Below are 19,285 nucleotides of genomic sequence, written 5' to 3'. Positions count from 1 at the left end.
ATATTTAATTAATTTAAAGAACCTATTTTTTTCCCACGATAGAAACCCTTTTGTTGAATGGAAAGGTCCCATGGATGGTAATTGGTTCTTCGTTTTACCATAAATATAAAGAAACCACGATGTTTCCACATTATTTCCAGACTTTGACTATGACCGTGCATGACTGAAAGACGAAAGAAGGTACAGTTACGTGTCCTGTTGTCGCTGTTTATTGATGGAGGATACATTCACGCCCATATACGTTCACGCTGCCATTAGGAGGAGGAGCAGATTGCACATTACATATGTGTAGCCGCTGAAGTCTCGAAACTCCTTCATTACAACACTGAAGTGGAAGATGTTCGCGTGCACTTCTCTTACTATCAACTCTGTTGCTTTTCGCAACTGTAGGACATTGGTGGTAAGTTGTTTACGAGTTCTTACCTTTCAGCATCTTAAAAAGAAATGCTCGTATACGATGGCTTTGTGTGATTTGTGAGACCATCGTGCTTTATAGGAAACTTACCAAGTTTGACAAGTTTATTTAGATCCAGCGTTAACCTGTGTTTAGTCATGTTACTTAACCACTGTCTTCAGTTGGGTTTCTCTTTTCTTATTATGTATATACACTACAGTTCATTCCAATGTGAGTTAAGTAACAGCGTGATGTAACTCTCATCTCGCGCACTTTTCTTGTACACCTAGAGGTGGCGCTGTGTGCTCGAAGTGAGGCTTTAAGATTTTTCAGACCAAAGACGGAGCATTCGATATGAATATATTTACATACTCTACAAAGCCATGAGACTACTACAGTAATGTACTTGTATGATATTTTAATTTTACTTCATATAATTCAAAGATGGAGGGATCCTATGCGTTTTATTTTATACTAGAGCACATGTTGTTTGTGTAATAATGACAGTAAACTCATAACATTTAGAATCACTCGTCTTATGTTGACCCATCTTTTATTGTCCTCTCTCCAATACATTTTTTTATTGTCCTCCCCAGCTGGTGCGATATGCCCAGACAGCAGCTGCCCTTGCCCCTGAGCCAAAAATAAAGAAATTTCAGATTTACAGATGGGACCCTGACACATCTGGTGACAAGCCCCGCATGCAAACCTATGAGGTTAATTTGAACACGTAAGTACACCAATATTTACACGAATATTAGACATTAAGCACAAATGTTGCACTTAAAGTAAGGAACAGTTCACCAATAAAGAAATTCTGTCATAATTTACTCATCCGACTGCCTTCAAAACCACAAAAACATTTTCTCATCCTAGATGTGGTCCAATGGTTCTTGATGCCCTCATCAAAATTAAAAATGAAATGGACCCGACACTCACCTTCAGACGCTCATGTAGAGAGGGTAAAGGAATATAATAAATACATATGAAATGCATACATTTAAATAGAAATAAAATTTACATTTTTAATAATAAATATTACTCTGTTGAGGGCAACTATTAATGTTAAATTTTGACTGAATGTTTGTTTGTAATTTCTCTGTATATCATTTTACAGGTATTTGTGGCTCATGTGCTATGAACATCAATGGGGGCAACACTTTAGCCTGTTTAAACAAAATAGATACAAATACCAGCAAAGTGACAAAGATTTACCCTCTGCCTCACATGTATGTTGTAAAAGATCTTGTGCCTGTGAGTAAACCACTGTTAACTGATTATCCATCTGAAATAAATAAAATAATAGAATATAATACATAAATAGAACGTACCTGTAACTTTATAAATGGTTGTTTTTAGGATATGAGCAACTTTTACGCACAGTACAAGTCCATTGAGCCCTATCTAAAGAAGAAGGATGAGTCAAAGCAGGGGAAAGAGCAGTACCTCCAGACAATCGAGGACCGTGAAAAGCTGGTTTGAGACCTTCTGCTGGATATTTGATTGATTCTGTCAGTGTGAAGGGTGATTGTGATCTTTATTAATGATTTTTGAAACACTCTTCCTAATGCTCATAGGATGGCCTGTATGAATGCATTCTGTGTGCTTGCTGCAGCACTAGTTGTCCTAGTTATTGGTGGAATGGAGACAAATACCTTGGTCCAGCTGTGCTCATGCAGGTATTTATTTTTCTCTCTAGAGTGTTTATTATATGAACAATTTATTTGTTAAACATTGAAGAAACTCTTGCTGATTCGTATTGAATTCTGCAGGCATATAGGTGGATGATTGATTCTCGGGATGACTTTACCGAAGAGCGTCTGTCCAAATTACAGGACCCTTTCTCCCTCTACCGCTGTCACACAATAATGAATTGTACAAAGACATGTCCCAAGGTAGGCCATCTTCCCACCAAAATATAGCCAGCCTTCACTTTGATGGACAAGACTCTCTGTCGGTCGTTGGACATTAAGTAAACGTCTGCTTGTTTAGTCTCTCCCATTTGTTACTTTATTCCATTTAAACTGTGTTGTCCTCTCGCCTGTTTAGGGACTCAATCCCGGAAAGGCCATTGCAGAGATTAAGAAAATGATGGCGATTTACAAAGAAAAGAGATCATCTGCCGTCTGACTTGTACATTCTGGAAATATTATGTACTTAATGATTTAAATTATTGTGTAAATGTGTAAATCCAGTATGGAGTGTTATGCTAATATGGGATATTTAGTTTTTACTTTGTTTGATAGTGGAGACCTATAGTTACTGCTGATGTAAACAATTTTTTTTTTCATTTCCACTTTTACCGGATTGAGTTTATACTGTAATGAATGCAGGAAGGTGTAAAAAAATGCCTTAATATAACATATAATAACATGATATTTGTTTTGTGTCTTAGTTTGTTTTTGTGTGGTAGATTCCTACTGTACAAGTGCTGTCCTACAACTTTGCTTGCTATAAAACATACTTAAATATCTGCATGTTTAAGATCACAGCCATTGGTTTTCAAGTTATGTCCTGCCTAGGATGGAAAGGCATGTTTTATAGTAGGTAAGAAGATGAGAATTGCATGCTTTTCCGAATGAAATAGAGTTAGAGATGGTCAAGTCTCGTCATGTCCTCCAGGTGGCGGTGTTCAGTTGGTGAGTTGATAAAAGCACGTAAAGGAAGAAGGGCTATGGCGTCACGTTAATAAAACTTGAGACTTGAAGCAGAAACTGTTAGTTTATGAGGTCGTGTAATGGAATTATGAATCTAGTGTTAAAGTGTGTGCTTTAGCACTCACGTTTTAGATCTTATATGGATTCACCAGATATGGGTAAGTGCAATTCGCCTGTGCATGTCAATATTGAATTAAATATCACTAAAATGTCACTGTCGCTTGATCCCGTCAAGTCGTCTTGGCTGAAATTTAATAGAAATTTGTGTATTTACAATCTGTAAACTTCCTTCGTATGATATATGAATAAAACTGGATATCCGACATTTGTTCTGTTCTGATTGTTATGTCAACAGAGCAGAACATTTGCTTTTGAAAATCTCCTAAACTGTTGGTTTTCATTACACAATGTTTTTCAAACATGTTATTAAACATGCACTTTGTCAGCTGAGTTAAATATATTTAATGTAAATGCATTTTTAGGTTCTAAAGTATTTTGTTTTCATGGATTGTATCATGGCTGCAAAACTGAAATAACGTTAAACAAAGATTTTTTTTGGAACACTAACCAAATTAGCAGTATTCAATACTGAAAACCTAATAAATATCAATATGCGGCTACATATTCCGGCTTTGATTGAAATGGGGTTTAAACTACGTCGGAATGAGGTGATGCAAGTCATGACATGAAAAATAGATTAGTTGATTTGATTCTTGTTACGATCTGTTTGAAAGAACCGATTCGTGGAAGTGAGTCGGACTTGTACCAGTAGGCAAGCCCCCCCCTACAAAAATAAACACAAACAAGTTCATCACAGCTCACCGGCTCACACAGGTGAAGTAGGCGGAGCTGTCGAGTTGGCTTACCTTACCTGAACGGGAACATTTAACTATCTCATTTTCAGGTTTACTGTAATGTTATTTCATCAAGTAGAAACTGTAATGTCATAGACAAATCTCGTGGTGAATGTTTTTGTCAGGAACTTCCATCAGAGAAAAGACCAAAGGCTGGTAAGATCTTTTTTTTTGTGTGCCTTCCTTGGAAAATACACCCGTAGTTCTTCAGCACGTATTGTTTTAAATGGTATTCATTTCAATTGTTAAAACTGACGGAAACAATAATTAGGCACATTTGTCGTTGAATCAAAGTCAGTTGATTTGAACTTGTGAAGTAACTCGTTGCAATGGGCCGGGGCATCGTGTTTCTAACACATTGACTGCTGGATATTCCACCTCCTCTGTGGAGTCTACTCTACTGAGGTGGCAGAACCTGTATTTCAAGCTCTGTATCATAAAAAGCCACTTCAAATAGCACTAAATAGCTCAGTATTTTATTTTGTGTCCGTTGTATTCCCCAGTATCGGCTGGTAAAATACTTATTTTCTTATTGATAACCTCCAGCCCTCTTTTATTAAAATTTCCTATAAGGATGTCAGCATATAAGTGTCAAAATTATACTGACGTAGATTGGCTACAATTAAATCTTGGGATGCTTAAAAAAAGTTGCTCATCATTATAAAGTTTTGTTGTTTCTCACTTTTGTTTGAAGGAAGCATTTAGAAAGTGAAAGTCCACCATTTTTGTTTGTCTTTTTTTTGTCTCGTGTAGAGAAAAACTGCAAGCAAGCAAGCACATGATCTGAAATAAAGTAAAAAGAAGAAGTTTTCAGTTTGATTCTTCCCTTTTACAATCCTCCTTGACCAGGCTTACAAGTTTCTCAGGCTAAACCTTTTAAAATACATCTTTACAAACCTGAAAGCAAAAGTCCATTTTATAATTTTTTTCTTCTATTATTTGTACTAAGACCATTACTGGTGTTTAAACATATTTGTGATGTTCATATGGCACCAGGACATCATGATCTTTGCAACAGTTACTTAAGAGATGATTTGGCAGAATGTTACTCACAGCGTGGATGTATATTGTTGAAAAAGAATGAAGATTAAAATTAAAAGAATCTCGCTAGAAGTAGTATGTCATCTGAGTAGTTTTTGCCTACTCTTTTATGAGTACTGTGAATTTGGACACCTCTTTTGTCACCTACTATATAGTAGCGAAGTATTTCATTTTGGATGGAGCAATTTTCTTAAAGTCAGTATGAAACAGAAGTTGTGATAGTCTTTTCTTACCTTTTGTGATTTATATCCAAGTGAAACGGCTTCTCGAACAAGAAAAAAATGTAGTGCGGGACTTGATTTTGTTCGTTGGGAATTGATTGGATTTTTGTGTTCCCTTTCGAGAGGTCTCTCCTATTGCGTAAGTAGCTTACGCTATGGGAAAACTCCTTTTCTCGAGAATATTGAAGTCTTTATGTAAAACGCATTGCAGCTGCACAGCTGACAGCAATGAACGAAGGCAGCTCGGTCATTGGCTGTGCTGCGGCAACTTGCTCGAACCAATGACGGGGCGACTCTGAATGCGCGACCAATGAGCGCGCTTCGCGCCCGCGCGCGTCAGAGCCCGCCAAGATGGGGTGGCCAAGAGCTATATATTGGGCGCCCCGTCATGAGAGTTCTTTAGATTTAATCTCCTTCAGCGAACACCTTCTTCGCTGGATCCTCCGGATTATTGAAGCTTCGCCGTCGAAAAGCATACCAGCGGGATTTGCTACGAGGACGTCGGCACCTTCAGCCGCCTTCTAACGCGATCCTACTGAGCCATCCGGCGTACTGCTCACGCAAGTATTTACATCTGTTCGCTCTGCGACACTTGTAAAAGAGCAAATTTTCCAAGGCGTTGTTTCAAATGCCTTCCTGCGCGTCGTGCAGAGACCTTCTCCCGGACGGGGATCGTCACATCATCTGCGCTCGCTGCCTGGGCCGGGACCACGCAGAAGCTGCTTTGACCAAGGGCGGATGCCCCGAATGTGACGACCTGGGTCTCTCCGCACTGCGGGCTCGCCTCGCCGCTTTCGCCGTGAGCGAGCCCATCGCCGCCATCCCTCTGTTCGAGCCGCGCACTAAGAAAAAGCGCCGCTCACAGAGGCTTCCTGAACCTGAGCTCAGTGACGTCACGCCGAGCCAGTCTCCGCGTGCTTCACCGCCGCTCTTGCCTTCCCCACCGCCGGTTCAGTTCACCCAGCCGGACCCACACCCCTCTAGCAGAGCGGTTGGCCTTGTGACTTTCGGCGCGTCCGAGGACGACGGGGGAATGGATGACAGCTTGTCAATCGACGCTGCATCGGACGACTGGCCGGGCTCCACTCTCGACCCCGCCCCGTCGACGCTAGCTAGCGCGAGCGGGGGCTCCACCATGGATAGCGAGATTATCCGCGTTCTCTCTAAGGCCGTGGAAGACCTCGGGCTCGATTGGTCTTCTCCCGAAGAACCAACCCGGAGCCGACTGGATGAGTGGTTTCTGCAGGGGCGCCAGCAGGCCCCTCGGCAAAGGCCTTCTCCCTTCTTCCCGGAAGTTCACGACGAACTCACCAAGTCGTGGAAAGCCCCCCACTCTGCGCGCCTAAAGCCTTCTTTTTCTTCCTCGCTCTCCTCTGTGGACGGCGCGAAGGAAAGAGGCTACGAGGGAACACCGCCCCTCGAGGAGGCCGTGGCCAATCATCTCTGCCCGCCCTCCACCACCGGATGGAAAGCCAAAGCTTCCCACCCCTCGAAGCCCTGCCGCACTACTTCAGCTCTCGCCGGTCGCGCCTACGCCGCCGCCGGCCAAGCTGCATCAGCGCTTCACTCTATGGCGGTACTTCAAGTGTTCCAAGCCAAGCTTCTCCGCTCTATGGACGAGTCTGGCCCCGAACCCGAAGCCTTTAAGGACCTACGCAGCGCGACTGACATAGCCCTGCGAGCCACGAAGGCCACCGCCCAGTCTATCGGCCGTGCCATGGCTAATTTGACTGTTCTCGAGCGCCATCTGTGGTTGACTCTGACTGAGATGAAGGACGCGGATAAGGCGCCATTTCTCGACGCGCCTATCTCCACCAGCGGGCTGTTTGGACCGGCGGTTAAGGGTTTCGCCGAACGCTTCACTGAGGCCCAGAATGCTTCACAAGCTATGCGGCATTTCCTGCCCAAACGCTCCAGCTCATCGCAGAGCAGACAGAGGCCGCCGCAGCCGCAGCGGGCTAGAACAGCCCCCACCGCCTCTCAGCCCGCGCCTCAGGCTGACGCTCGACGCCGCTCGCGCTATCACAACCGCAAGCCGCCTTCTGAGCGACGGGGTCCTCGGCCCAAGATTGTGCTGAACCCCGAGCCTCGAAAGCCGTCCTAGCCACAAGAATGAAAAGAGAGAGTGCGTGTCTCGCAAAAGCCGGACCACTCTCTCTGCAAAAGCTCAAGCATTACCCAGTCCCCTTACAGGCGGCTGGATATGTTCATACAGCAGTCAATGGGCCAGTCACAGAGCTCGCTCACCTGCAAACAAACGCCGTTTTTACGGCGACGCACAGAAAACACAAAAAGAGTCTTTTTCTGCCTGTGTCACTAAGGGTTCACATGTCCACAAGGTGTGCATTCCCAGATACTGTCAAAACAGTGCCAAATTCATTCCCAGCTCAAGCTGCGCACCCCATGAATGTAGATCACGTGCCTACGGTCATGTACGCACCACTACACACAAGCACTGTTCACACAGTTATAAATTCATCCCCAGTAAAAGCGGGAAACATTATAAAAGTGACGCGTGTGCCTACCACTGTTTATGCACCCCCACTTATAAACACTGTCCTTACAGTGTCAAACACAACCCCAGCCCAGGCTGCGAGTTTTACAGACACAGCGCGCGGTGCTGTAATCACACACGCGCCCATTCACTCAGCTGCTCAGCGCGCGCCCGCGCCTCTGAGAGCTATGAGCTCAGGCGATTCGCTGGCCGGGTCCCTGCGTCACAGCGGCCCGCCCCTAGCCTGTATTCAGCCCATATCTGTACACGCAGCGGCATGGGAAAATATTCCAGATATGCCGAAATGGGTATTGAATATAGTAAAGCACGGATACTCGCTCCAGTTCGCTCGCAGACCACCACGTTTTACGACTGTGGTCGAGACGAAAGTGAGAAAAGAGTGCTCACATGTTCTACGCACCGAGGTGCGCAAACTAATAGAAAAGGGCGCTGTGGAAACTGTTCCCCCCTCTCTGAGCGAGGCAGGTTTTTACAGCCGCTATTTTCTCGTCCCGAAAAAGGATGGCAGTCTCCGCCCCATCCTAGATCTCAGACACCTGAACAAAGCACTAATGATTCGCTCGTTCAGAATGTTAACAACCAAGCATATCCTCGCGCAAGTACGCCCAGGAGATTGGTTTCTCTCAGTGGATCTGAAAGATGCTTACTTTCACATTCCAATAGCGCCTCATCACAGGCCGTTTCTGAGATTCGCTTTCGAGGGACAGTCGTACCAGTACACAGTACTTCCGTTCGGCCTGTCCCTGGCTCCCCGTACATTCACGAAATGTATGGATGCAGCACTTTCCCCCCTAAGGCGAAGGGGAGTGCGAATACTGAATTATCTCGACGATTGGCTGATTCTAGCACAATCAGAGAGTCAGTTAATAACACACAGATCTTGGATTATCAGCCATTTAGAATGCCTGGGTCTAAGAATCAATTTTGCAAAAAGCATACTATCTCCCAGCCAGAGGATTTCTTTCCTGGGAATAGTTCTAGACTCGATGCAAATGACAGCGCGTCTCTCATCAGAGCGCGCGCTCACCTTCCGGCGCCTTGCAACATCATTCAGGGCGGGCGCGCTCGCCCCCGTCAAGCGGTTTCAGAGGATGCTCGGTCTCATGGCCTCAGCATCGGCCGTACTCCAGCTAGGATTGTTGCATATGCGCCCTCTCCAACGCTGGCTCAAGAGCCGCGTCCCTACTCACGCGTGGCGTTCGGGCCACCTTTTAATCAGAGCGAACCACGGCTGTATAAAAGCCCTGACGCACTGGAAAGCCGCCGACTGGTACCAGTCAGGCGTGAGTCTGGGTGTGAACACAAGGAGAAAGATGATAACGACAGATGCCTCCAAAATAGGTTGGGGGGCCCTTTACGAGGGCAGGCCTGTCTCCGGCTTTTGGTCAAACCCGGAGAAGCGCCTACACATAAACTGTCTGGAAATGAAAGCGGTCGCTTTGGCTCTCAGAGCCCTGCTCCCACAGCTGAGAAACGAACACGTCTTGGTCCGAACGGACAACATGACGGTAGTATCGTACATAAATCGCCAGGGTGGACTCAGGTCGAGCTCCATGCATTCAATGGCCAGGAGACTCATTTTATGGTCCCAGCACAACTTGCGCTCGCTGAGAGCAGCGCATGTGCCAGGTGCCCTGAACCAGGGGGCGGACATGCTATCCAGAGACAAAATTCTCCCAGGAGAATGGGCTCTCAACCCGCTGACGATTCACTGGTTATGGAAAACCTTTGGCAAAGCGGAGATCGACCTCTTCGCCTCCAAGGAGAACGCGCACTGCCCTCTTTGCTTCACGAAAAGCATGGATGCGCTCGCCCAGAGCTGGCCGAGCCGTCCCTTATATGCCTTTCCCCCGATCGCGATGCTACCGCAGGTCATCAGTCGGGTCAGAGAGGAGAAAGACGCAGTGCTGCTGATAGCCCCACTCTGGAAGAACCAAACATGGTTTCCAGATCTGATGCAAATGCAATCTGCACCACGGCCGATTCCACTGAGGCTAGACCTCCTCAGTCAGGCCAACGGGATGATATTTCATCCCCGCCCCGATCTGTGGGCCCTTCATGCATGGCCCCTCAACGGGTTCCCAGGAACCTCACGAGCGGAGCACTAAAAACCATCGCTGAGGCGCGGGCGCCCTCCACGAGACGCTTATATGCCCAGAAATGGAAAGTGTTCAGTGTCTGGTGTAATGCCAAGGGCCTGAACCCTGAAACATGCGAGATTACGAACGTACTCGCTTTTCTACAAGGGCTTCTGGAGGCGGGCCGCGCCCCCTCCACGCTCAAAGTATATGTGGCGGCCATCACAGCATCACACGACCCTGTAATGGAACGTCCATTGGGAAGAAACGACCTAATTATTCGTTTCCTAAGGGGCGCTAGGAGGATGAACCCTTCACGCCCCCCCCCTCAGTGCCGATCTGGGACCTAGCTACTGTCCTAGACGCTCTTAAAGGGCCTCCGTTCGAACCACTCCGAACCGTGCACCTTAAACAGCTCTCGCTCAAGACTGCGCTCTTGCTGGCACTCGCCTCGGTCAAGAGAGTGGGCGACCTGCACGCGCTTTCGACAAGCGCTGCCTGCCTAGAATTCGGACCTAACGACTGCAGGGTCGTCCTTAGACCGAAACATGGGTATATTCCTAAAGTGCTCACCACTCCCTTCAGAGCACAGGTTATCTCCCTAACTGCGCTATCGTCCCCAGCAGACGAACACGACGTTAATCTACTCTGCCCCGTTAGGGCTCTCAGAGTGTATTTGGAGCGTTCTGCCCTATTCAGACAGACAGAACAACTGTTTGTATGCTTTGGCGGCCGTACGAAAGGTTCCGCTGTTTCAAAGCAGAGAATCTCTCACTGGATAGTTGAAGCTATAGCGCTGGCTTATGAAGCTAAGGGACTTCAATGCCCCTGGGGAGTCAAAGCACACTCCACCAGGAGTGTGGCTTCTTCCTGGGCATGGTCGAGCGGGATACCGATCGAGGATATTTGTGCGGCGGCAGGCTGGGCCTCACCGTCCACATTTATCAGGTTCTACAACCTACAGGTCCCGACACTGCATTCCAATGTACTATCAGCATGATGCTAGTTGAACTACGAGTTCGTATCTAGATTATGTATGTGCTTGTGTCACACTGAGCGCCTTCTAGCCGCTCTGTATTCTTTCCCACATATAAAGCTCGCCTCTGCCGGCTAGTTGGATGATAACTTTGCTTTTTTAGCTCAGGCACCTGCCTCTGGCTATCATAAGGCGAAGTTCAGCACGCACGGCGTTTTGCATGGTGTTCCCATAGCGTAAGCTACTTACGCAATAGGAGAGACCTCTCGAAAGGGAACGACTCGGTTACTAACGTAACCTCGGTTCCCTGAGAGGAGGGAACGAGTATTGCGTAAGCTGCCGTGCTTGTGCTTGGTTAGTTCGCTTCAGTCGTTTTAACCTAAAGAACTCTCATGACGGGGCGCCCAATATATAGCTTTTGGCCACGCCCATCTTGGCGGGCTCTGATGCGCGCGGGCGCGAAGCGCGCTCATTGGTCGCGCATACAGAGTCGCCCCGTCATTGGTTCGAGCAAGTTGCCGCAGCACAGCCAATGACCGAGCTGCCTTCGTTCATTGCTGTCAGCTGTGCAGCTGCAATGCGTTTTACATAAAGACTTCAATATTCTCGAGAAAAGGAGTTTTCCCATAGCGTAAGCTACTTACGCAATACTCGTTCCCTCCTCTCAGGGAACCGAGGTTACGTTAGTAACCGAGTCGTTTTGTTATTGCTGTGATGTCATGTGAGTGACAGGTTGTCCCGCCCTCACGCCAGTAAACATGTCATCAGAGTTGTGATGTGTTTGCAAAGGAGAGGGAAAGTCATTTTGATTAAAGATTACAAGGGCACATGAATTAAAAAAAGAATAATGTCCACGGATAATTTATAATAATTACTGCAATATTTTTTATTTCATGGTGATTTTAATATTACAATAAATGTTGTACCCCATTGACATCATAGATAAATGCCAGAGTGTATTCTTGTATTTACATAAAGGGAGTGTACATTGCAAAGGTTATATATTGTGTTTGCACTAATGTCTTCGAGAACCTTAAGAGCTGCTGCTCAACAGGAGCACTTACGGATCTTGTCTTTTAGGAAGCTGTTGTCCGGGGCTGGATGATGCGTCCTCCCCAGACACAGAACCCCTCATAAAGGATCCAAGACCCAAGGACCTCAGCACCGTCTCACATATGGTACTATGTTGGGATAACACAAATGCGTTTCTTGCTATTCTAGAACTTATTTCATAATCAAATGTAATGAGATTTGTTTCTCAGGATGTCCAGGGGTACAGATGGGTGTGCTGGAAGGTGTGGTTGTGCCGCTTTGGGGCGGTATGTTCTGTAGGCCTGCTGCTAGTGCTCTTCAACTGGCGCCCTCGCCTCGGCATCCTGGCCCGGTGCAAGTCCTGTCCCATTTCAATGGCGGATGTTTTGCTATTAAAGGTATTGTCTGTCTCCATATGCAGACTGTCTGCTTTACTGAATTGAAATACTGATTGGTAAAATATTGACAAATGGGAGAAGAATATACATTAAATGACAGTTTTCCATTAAAAAAGAAGGATATGTTTTGATTTGATTATGATAGGACCGATATGGACAGCAGTTTGTTGTAGACGTGCTTAAAGAGGAAATTGAGGAAGGCAGGTAAGGCCCACAGTACATTTATTACTCATGCTTCTTCTTTTTTTCTATTTATGTGTTATAGTTTCTTTCACAAGGAACCAGCTACTTGTGTAAAGCCATTCTTTGCTTTTTAAAATAATTTGATAGCTTGTTACTTGAAGGTGTAAATATTTATATATAAACCGAAATATATATTAAATTTCACATTTAAATAAAATTTTTAAACAAGTTAATCTAATGTGAATTCACAATATTTGAATTGAATTTTACATAAATTTGAATCCTCTTAATCTTTCTTTTTGCATTGTTACATTATTTTCATTACAATTAAGCACTTTCTGGCCTAAATTGTCATTGCTGTAATGTGGGGAAAATTCTAGGCCTATATAATTTAAATGGTAAAGTTTTTTTACTGTATGTATTTATTTAATTATTATATTAAAAACTATTCAAAAATACTCCATATTGTTTGTTTATAAAGCCATTTAACTCTATTTGATGTTGATCTGTTTCAGTTTGGAGTTTGCAGTAGGAGAGGCGGATGAGAATGAATGGAGAGACACCGTGCAGCTACACAGTGAAAAGGTAACATAAGGGCAGTTAAAATAGAGGGTGTTATGTACATTTCAGGTCCATCTGCTTGATCATATCATGTTTTGATTTCATCTAGAAAACCCTGCTTAGATACTATGTGTTTGAGGGCATGCGCTACATATGGATTGCCAGGAAAGGAGCCTTTTGCAAGGCAAGGTACTGTCTGGTATTTATATATATATATATATATATATATATATATATATATATATATATATATATATAGTTTCATCTGAAGCATCTACATGGTTAAATGATTATAAAGCTGAAATTGTGTGGTTGTAAATCTTTCTGTAGTATCCTCAATGAAGGCTGGACCTGCGCTGACCTGCATGGCCGACAGCAAGGACTGAGTCGAGCAGACCAAAGCACAAGGTCTGTACCCTTTCAGTTAATATATGACATGTGATTATAATTCATGCCAAACACAACCAGTTTTTTTTTTTACTCTGTTCTATAGAAAACAAATTTTTGGGCCCAATATCATTGATGTACCAGTGAAGTCTTACTTGGAACTTCTCTTTGAGGAGGTAGACCTTTTCTTCCCTACTTTTTGTATTTTAAATGAGCTGTAAAATGATTATTTTGCTATTACGGACACTATTTAATGATTAATTAGTGCCATACCCTGGATTTATATATTAAATACTTTGTGAAAGATTTATTTATCCGCTCTCCTTCTGTTTTTCTATTTTCAGGTGCTCAATCCATTCTACGTATTTCAGGTGTTCAGCATCATCCTGTGGATGTCAGACAGATACTATTACTATGCTGCTTGTATCTTCATCATATCCTTAATTTCAATTGCTGTGTCCCTTTATCAGATTCGTAAGGTATGCAGACATTATTTGTACTACTTTTGAGCTCTTTTGTTTTGTTGTGAATTCATATAATAACTTAAGTTGTTAATAATAATATGTCGTTTTATCTCTCTGCAGCAAAGCACCACCCTCCGTCGCATGGCCCGTTTGGTAGTGAACATTACTGTGCGCAGGGACACGGGAGGTGATGTTTCTTTCCAAATAACATGCAGCAAGCAAAGTGGAATTCTTCACAATGTTGGTTTGTTCTTTATTAAAACATGTTTGTTGGTGTGTCTTTCCAGAGGAAGAGTGTATAAACTCTGAGGAGCTGGTTCCAGGTGACTGTATTTTGATACCAGCTGAGGGTTTGCTCCTGCCGTGCGACGCCGCCCTGCTGGCTGGGGAGTGCATGGTGAACGAAAGCATGCTGACTGGTGAGAGAATGCAAACGGCCTCTGAAATTGTGTATTGCACTAAATCTATATGCATTTAGAGGCTTTTCCGTTCTTCCGTTCTCACTACTGCCGCTTTACCAACTGACAGGTGAGAGCATACCAGTGATGAAGACACCATTGTCTACTTCTGGAGCCACATACAGTCCAGAGTCTGAACGCAGACACACTTTGTTTTGTGGCACACAGCTCATCCAGGCTAAAGGAGGCGGTCCTGCTGGGAATGGGGCCATTGCTGTTGTAACGCACACGGGTGATTTATAAAGCAATACATTATTTCTATTCTATATATGTTATATATATATATATATATATATATATATATATATATATATATATATATATATATATATATATATTTATATATATATATATATGTATATGTATGTATGTGTGTTTTTATTATATATTAATTAATACTCTTATCCAGAAAGGACACATTAAATTGCCAAAAGTGTTTTTTTGTTGTTGCAATGTTATCAGTGGTTTTGCCATTTCAAATAAATGCTGCTCTTTTGAACTTTCTGTTCATCAGACATATTAAGCAGCACAACTGTTTTCTACTTTGATGATAATAAGAAATGTTTCTTGAACACCAAATCAGCACCCTAAACATGTCAATTACGACTGCCTGGATGCACAGAAAAATGTCTGATTGATTTATATTAAATGAAGTACTCTATAGTCTACAATACACTTGCTATTAGCTACATGGCAGAGAAGCAATAAAATGACTTTCAGTTTTACTTTCTTTTGTTGTTTTCTCATGAAAATCTCTTTTGATTCTGTTCATCAGGGTTTTTTACTGCCAAAGGAGACCTTATTAGTTCTATCCTCTACCCTCAACCATTAGACTTTCGCTTCTACAAGGACGCTATGAAGTTCCTACTTTTTCTAGGACTTCTGGGTAAGTTGGTTTACTTGGTAGGCTCTTATGTATGTATGTAATATTATGGCGTTTATTTATGTTTTAGACTCATAATGTAGAATATGGGCCTTTATCAATATGAATATCTGTGTTTCAGCATTGGTCGGCACTATTTATAGCGTTGTGATACTGTCGAGGAGCAATGTAAGTAATTTACATTGGAGGGGCCATATCTTATACTTCTTTTTTAATACTTCTTTTTTTTCCCTCTGTCAGTCAAGATTTTTTGCATTCGGGTTCCGGATGTAAAAACTCCATTCATTTTCTCCATAGAGAAATTTATTTTTGAACGATAACTTGTAAACCTTTAAAGATTGCAAATTGTATTTGCTTTTGTTGAAGCCATAAACACGCATTATTTTAGTTTATTTTTAAAATGATTGTGTTGAACAGCAGAATTCCCGGTGAAAACTAAATTACCTATGATGCTGTACAGACAATTACACTAACCAGAGAGTCTGAAAAAAGCAACACGTGCCAAAATAGCTCTTTCGCTCCACCCACTCCCATGAAGCGAATGACACAATGGAGGCGATCTCTACACTCAAAATACTTAAATGTTTTTGTATAATTGCATATTTTGCAATACACTCTTTGTATATATATATATATATATATATAAATAAATATATATATATCAACATTTGTGAATTAGTAGTTTATATTTCTCCATCGATTTAAATTAAATTATGCTGTTCGCAGTGTTTCATGGGATTGTAGTTCTTTCCCTCAGTAAAGCCGTTAAGTACACAGTCATGTACTTTTGTCTTTTTGTCCGATTTTCAAAAACGTTTTTACTTCAAACTGAACTTTGTAGTTTTGTTTTTCACCTCATAGCTGATTGGCTTGGTTCATGGCATATAACTCTTTAATAAAGACTTTTTTTTTTAAATTCCTACGGAAAAAATACTTGTAGAGCCTGTGCTGCTGAAAAAGGGGGTGGACTGTTGCACTTTATTTCTTTCTAAATTGCATTTTATTTACAAATAATTATACTTCAGATTTAATTCCTCTGCGTATTCACTTCTTGTGTCATCAGACGCCCTGGAACGAATTACTTATCCGGTCTCTGGATATTGTGACAATAATAGTTCCACCTGCTCTTCCTGCTGCTCTAACAACAGCCGCTATATACGCCCAGAATCGCCTGAAGCGTCATGGGGTGTTCTGCATTAGCCCACCTCGTATTAATATCTGCGGCAAGATATCACTTTTCTGTTTCGATAAGGTAAGTGATCAAGGTTTCACGCAATTTTTTAAGGAAATCCTTAAAATGGTGTCCTGATGAGTGATGAATCACACCCTGTAGATGTGTAGTTCAACCCAGGTATATTCAGGCCACTGTAGTTTCAACAATTTGCTTGATCTAATACTTGGCTTTTTAAAGCCTGAGCTTCAGGCTGTTCAAATAAACTTAGTTTCATTACTCAGTGAAGGTGTTTTGTTTGTGTAATGATTACATCATCACTGCCCTGGATTAGACCGATAGAGAATCCTTCTTTCCTTAACTCCCCATGTCAGATCTGTTGACTGTAGGAGTGTACCTTTTACACATAATCTAGCTAACATAGATACGTTTATTGAGATTATTATTATTATGTATAATATATGATATTATATTTTATGCATATATTTGTGTGTGGTTGTTTATAAATTAATTATATTTATAAATATCTTCTTTCTACAGTAAGTCCATCCATATCCATTTCATACTGTTTCCCCATAACATAGAAATAATTTTAAACTTTAAACATACAAATAAGTTTTAGACAACTTTTAAACTGAATTTTATTCTCTAAGAAGTATGATTCATATTTTTGTGGGTCAATACAATTATTCAATAATAAAGTATACATTTTATTCATTTCACAGTGCATAATAATGTTTCAATGTTTAAGCAATTCTTCATAACAAAAAAATCATTTAAATAACTTTGAATGTTTTAAAATAAACTACTCACAAGGTTTGCTTCATATTTTTGGTGGGTGAAATATCAAATTAATCAATTAAAAAAAATGAAATACTTTTCCAAGGACAGTTGTCCAGAGCAAAAATAAATGTCCAACCTTTTCCCACCAAAAAAAATTAAAAGTCCCCTGGGATGTAGTGAGACTAAAAGAAAGCTTTTTACTGGTTTATTCTAAGCCCTAGCCCTAGCTATTATTAAGCATTTCATTTTGCATTGCCATCTTACATGCATCATGTGCTTTCAAAGCAAAGACATTGGGTTTATTAGTGGCAGCATTATGCAGTAGAGGGTTAGCAATGACTGATAAGATCTTTGCTGCTGCCTTGCTAAACATCAAGATCCTGTCTAAAGTGAAGCTGCAGTCTAACATCCTGTCACACTGTATACATTTTTTTGTGTCAATGAAGAACAAGGCATTTTGTGAGATGTTTATATAAAGGTGTTCTCGTTGATCTTAAGTTAAGCTAGTAAAAGAGAATGGTGTATAATTTTCATTAGCTATATTTCCATCCACCCATTTTTATCCACATTTTGGAATATCACATTAAAAAAGCACCGGGTAGAAACGCCAAGTTGTGCATAAATTACAAATTCACTCAATTTGAGGCGGTTGTATATTTTTATCCTGGATAAAATTGTGGAGCAACCCTGGAGTGAAACGCATTTACCGAATAAATCCCTTGACTTTGCCTCAACAGTGGATGTGATTGGATAACTGGACTAACCAGCGGACCAATTTCATTGTACAGCATCTCAAATATTGGTTTGATCATTCTGAAATGCCTGAGCCAAAATCTATCAGTAGGATCATTTGGTAATGACCTCCCAGAAACGTCTCACACGATTACATTCCCAAACACTAGCATCTGAACGCATGATAACGTGACAACATTTATTGCGTTTCGTCTACACGCTCTGAGATGCAAGTCATTTATGATGGAGGTAAAAAGAGCCACAGTGGCTTCCCTGATTGCAGCAACATCCATTTTTATTAAAGATATTTTCTGCCAGTTTCCCTGGAAGTGATTTTTCTCTCTTGAACACATGGGATTGAAAACACTGCTTTATTTCATAAATGTTTTATGTGATATTCCCGTTTTGTGCATAAGTTAAATTTGTATCTGTATATAGAAACATAGCTATTGTGAGTTGTGACAAAAACTGTCAGTTTCTTTGTGTTTGTTTCAGACTGGCACTCTGACAGAGGAGGGTCTGGATGTGTGGGGCGTCATGGAAGCGAGTGAAGGGGTATTTGGCGAGCTGATCCCTGACCCTCTCTTTCTCCCTCCTGGAATGATGCTCTTTGCACTTGCCTCCTGCCATTCTATAGCTTTGCTGGGGGGTCAAACACTTGGAGACCCACTAGAGCTCAAAATGATTGAATCCACTGGATGGGTAATGGCTGGTTTTTATGTGCTTTGTGTTCTTAAAGGATAGTTTACCCAGAAATTAAAATTAAATGAAAATTCTTTCAACATTTATTCATCCTCATGTCGATCCAAACTTGAATAACTTGCTTTCTTTTTTGGAACACAAAAGATGATGTTCTGAAAAATGTTCAGTCAATGGGCACCAAAACCTTTTAGCTACCAACATTCTTCAGAATATCTTCTTTTGTGAATGTTTGGAACGACATAATGAGAGCTGTGAACTGATTTCTGAAATTCGCATCTCATTTCTTTAAGCCTTTTACATATCAAAGTTGCCATAAATCTGATTTAACAAAACAGATTCATGCTTCTCATTTCATCTTGCATGCAAAATGACAGGAACTGACTGAGCCGGAGAATAACATGGGACATGATTCTGAATTTGGGAGACGCAGAGTACTAGCAGTGATGAGACCTCCTGGACCTGAGCTCCTGTCAGAAGGAAATGTAAGTTGATATGAATGAAAAGGATGGTTCAATCAAAAATGAAAATCATTTACTCACCGTCATGTCGTTCCAAACCTGTATGACTTGCTCTCTTTTTGTGGAACATGATAGAATATACTTTGAAACTGTTTTTGTCCATACAGTGAAAGTCAATGGGTTACAGTGTTGTTTTTACCTCAATGTTCCTCAAAATATCTTTTGTTTCACTGAAGAAAGAGATGCATACAGGTTTGTAATGACATGTGCATGAGCAAATGGTGACAGAATGTCTATTTCTGGCTCTTTAAAACAAAAATTTGAAAAAGGAAAAAAG

The 19,285-nt window shown here is 42.0% G+C and overlaps 2 protein-coding genes across 3 annotated transcripts in view; both read left to right on the top strand.

Annotated features, from left to right (window-relative positions):
• The first annotated feature begins 244 nt into the window (after positions 1 to 244).
• Positions 245 to 2,770, top strand: LOC143725496 (succinate dehydrogenase [ubiquinone] iron-sulfur subunit, mitochondrial-like). Its single transcript, XM_077217954.1, has 8 exons — positions 245 to 400; positions 991 to 1,124; positions 1,271 to 1,356; positions 1,512 to 1,648; positions 1,754 to 1,870; positions 1,972 to 2,073; positions 2,167 to 2,289; positions 2,444 to 2,770. Exons 1-8 carry the CDS (start codon positions 338 to 340, stop codon positions 2,522 to 2,524), a joined length of 843 nt encoding a protein of 280 aa, XP_077074069.1. The 5' UTR covers positions 245 to 337; the 3' UTR covers positions 2,525 to 2,770.
• Positions 2,771 to 3,031: 261 nt separating this feature from the next.
• atp13a2 (ATPase cation transporting 13A2) overlaps positions 3,032 to 19,285 on the top strand; it is a 23,658-nt gene continuing 7,404 nt past the window's right edge. Inside the window, exons 1-17 of one of the 2 annotated variants that reach the window (XM_077217946.1) lie at positions 3,032 to 3,209; positions 11,817 to 11,914; positions 11,999 to 12,166; positions 12,312 to 12,370; positions 12,865 to 12,934; positions 13,020 to 13,099; positions 13,241 to 13,318; positions 13,404 to 13,473; positions 13,642 to 13,776; positions 13,882 to 13,948; positions 14,049 to 14,180; positions 14,290 to 14,451; positions 14,995 to 15,105; positions 15,224 to 15,270; positions 16,166 to 16,354; positions 18,284 to 18,490; positions 18,865 to 18,972. In XM_077217946.1, the coding sequence (XP_077074061.1) occupies positions 3,191 to 3,209; positions 11,817 to 11,914; positions 11,999 to 12,166; positions 12,312 to 12,370; positions 12,865 to 12,934; positions 13,020 to 13,099; positions 13,241 to 13,318; positions 13,404 to 13,473; positions 13,642 to 13,776; positions 13,882 to 13,948; positions 14,049 to 14,180; positions 14,290 to 14,451; positions 14,995 to 15,105; positions 15,224 to 15,270; positions 16,166 to 16,354; positions 18,284 to 18,490; positions 18,865 to 18,972 (1,800 nt within the window). In that variant the 5' untranslated portion in view covers positions 3,032 to 3,190. Of the gene's footprint in view, positions 3,210 to 3,785; positions 4,062 to 11,816; positions 11,915 to 11,998; positions 12,167 to 12,311; positions 12,371 to 12,864; positions 12,935 to 13,019; positions 13,100 to 13,240; positions 13,319 to 13,403; positions 13,474 to 13,641; positions 13,777 to 13,881; positions 13,949 to 14,048; positions 14,181 to 14,289; positions 14,452 to 14,994; positions 15,106 to 15,223; positions 15,271 to 16,165; positions 16,355 to 18,283; positions 18,491 to 18,864; positions 18,973 to 19,285 lie in introns of those variants that run through there. The other variant, XM_077217947.1, reaches the window with a different exon arrangement.

This window comes from Siphateles boraxobius, unplaced genomic scaffold (genome assembly GCF_051911475.1).
Source record: "Siphateles boraxobius isolate OS27281-9 unplaced genomic scaffold, OSU_SipBor_1 77, whole genome shotgun sequence".
NCBI classification, from domain to species: domain Eukaryota; kingdom Metazoa; phylum Chordata; class Actinopteri; order Cypriniformes; family Leuciscidae; genus Siphateles; species Siphateles boraxobius.
Note: the sequence above shows the minus strand (reverse complement) of the source record. Positions and strands in the feature narration are given on the sequence as shown.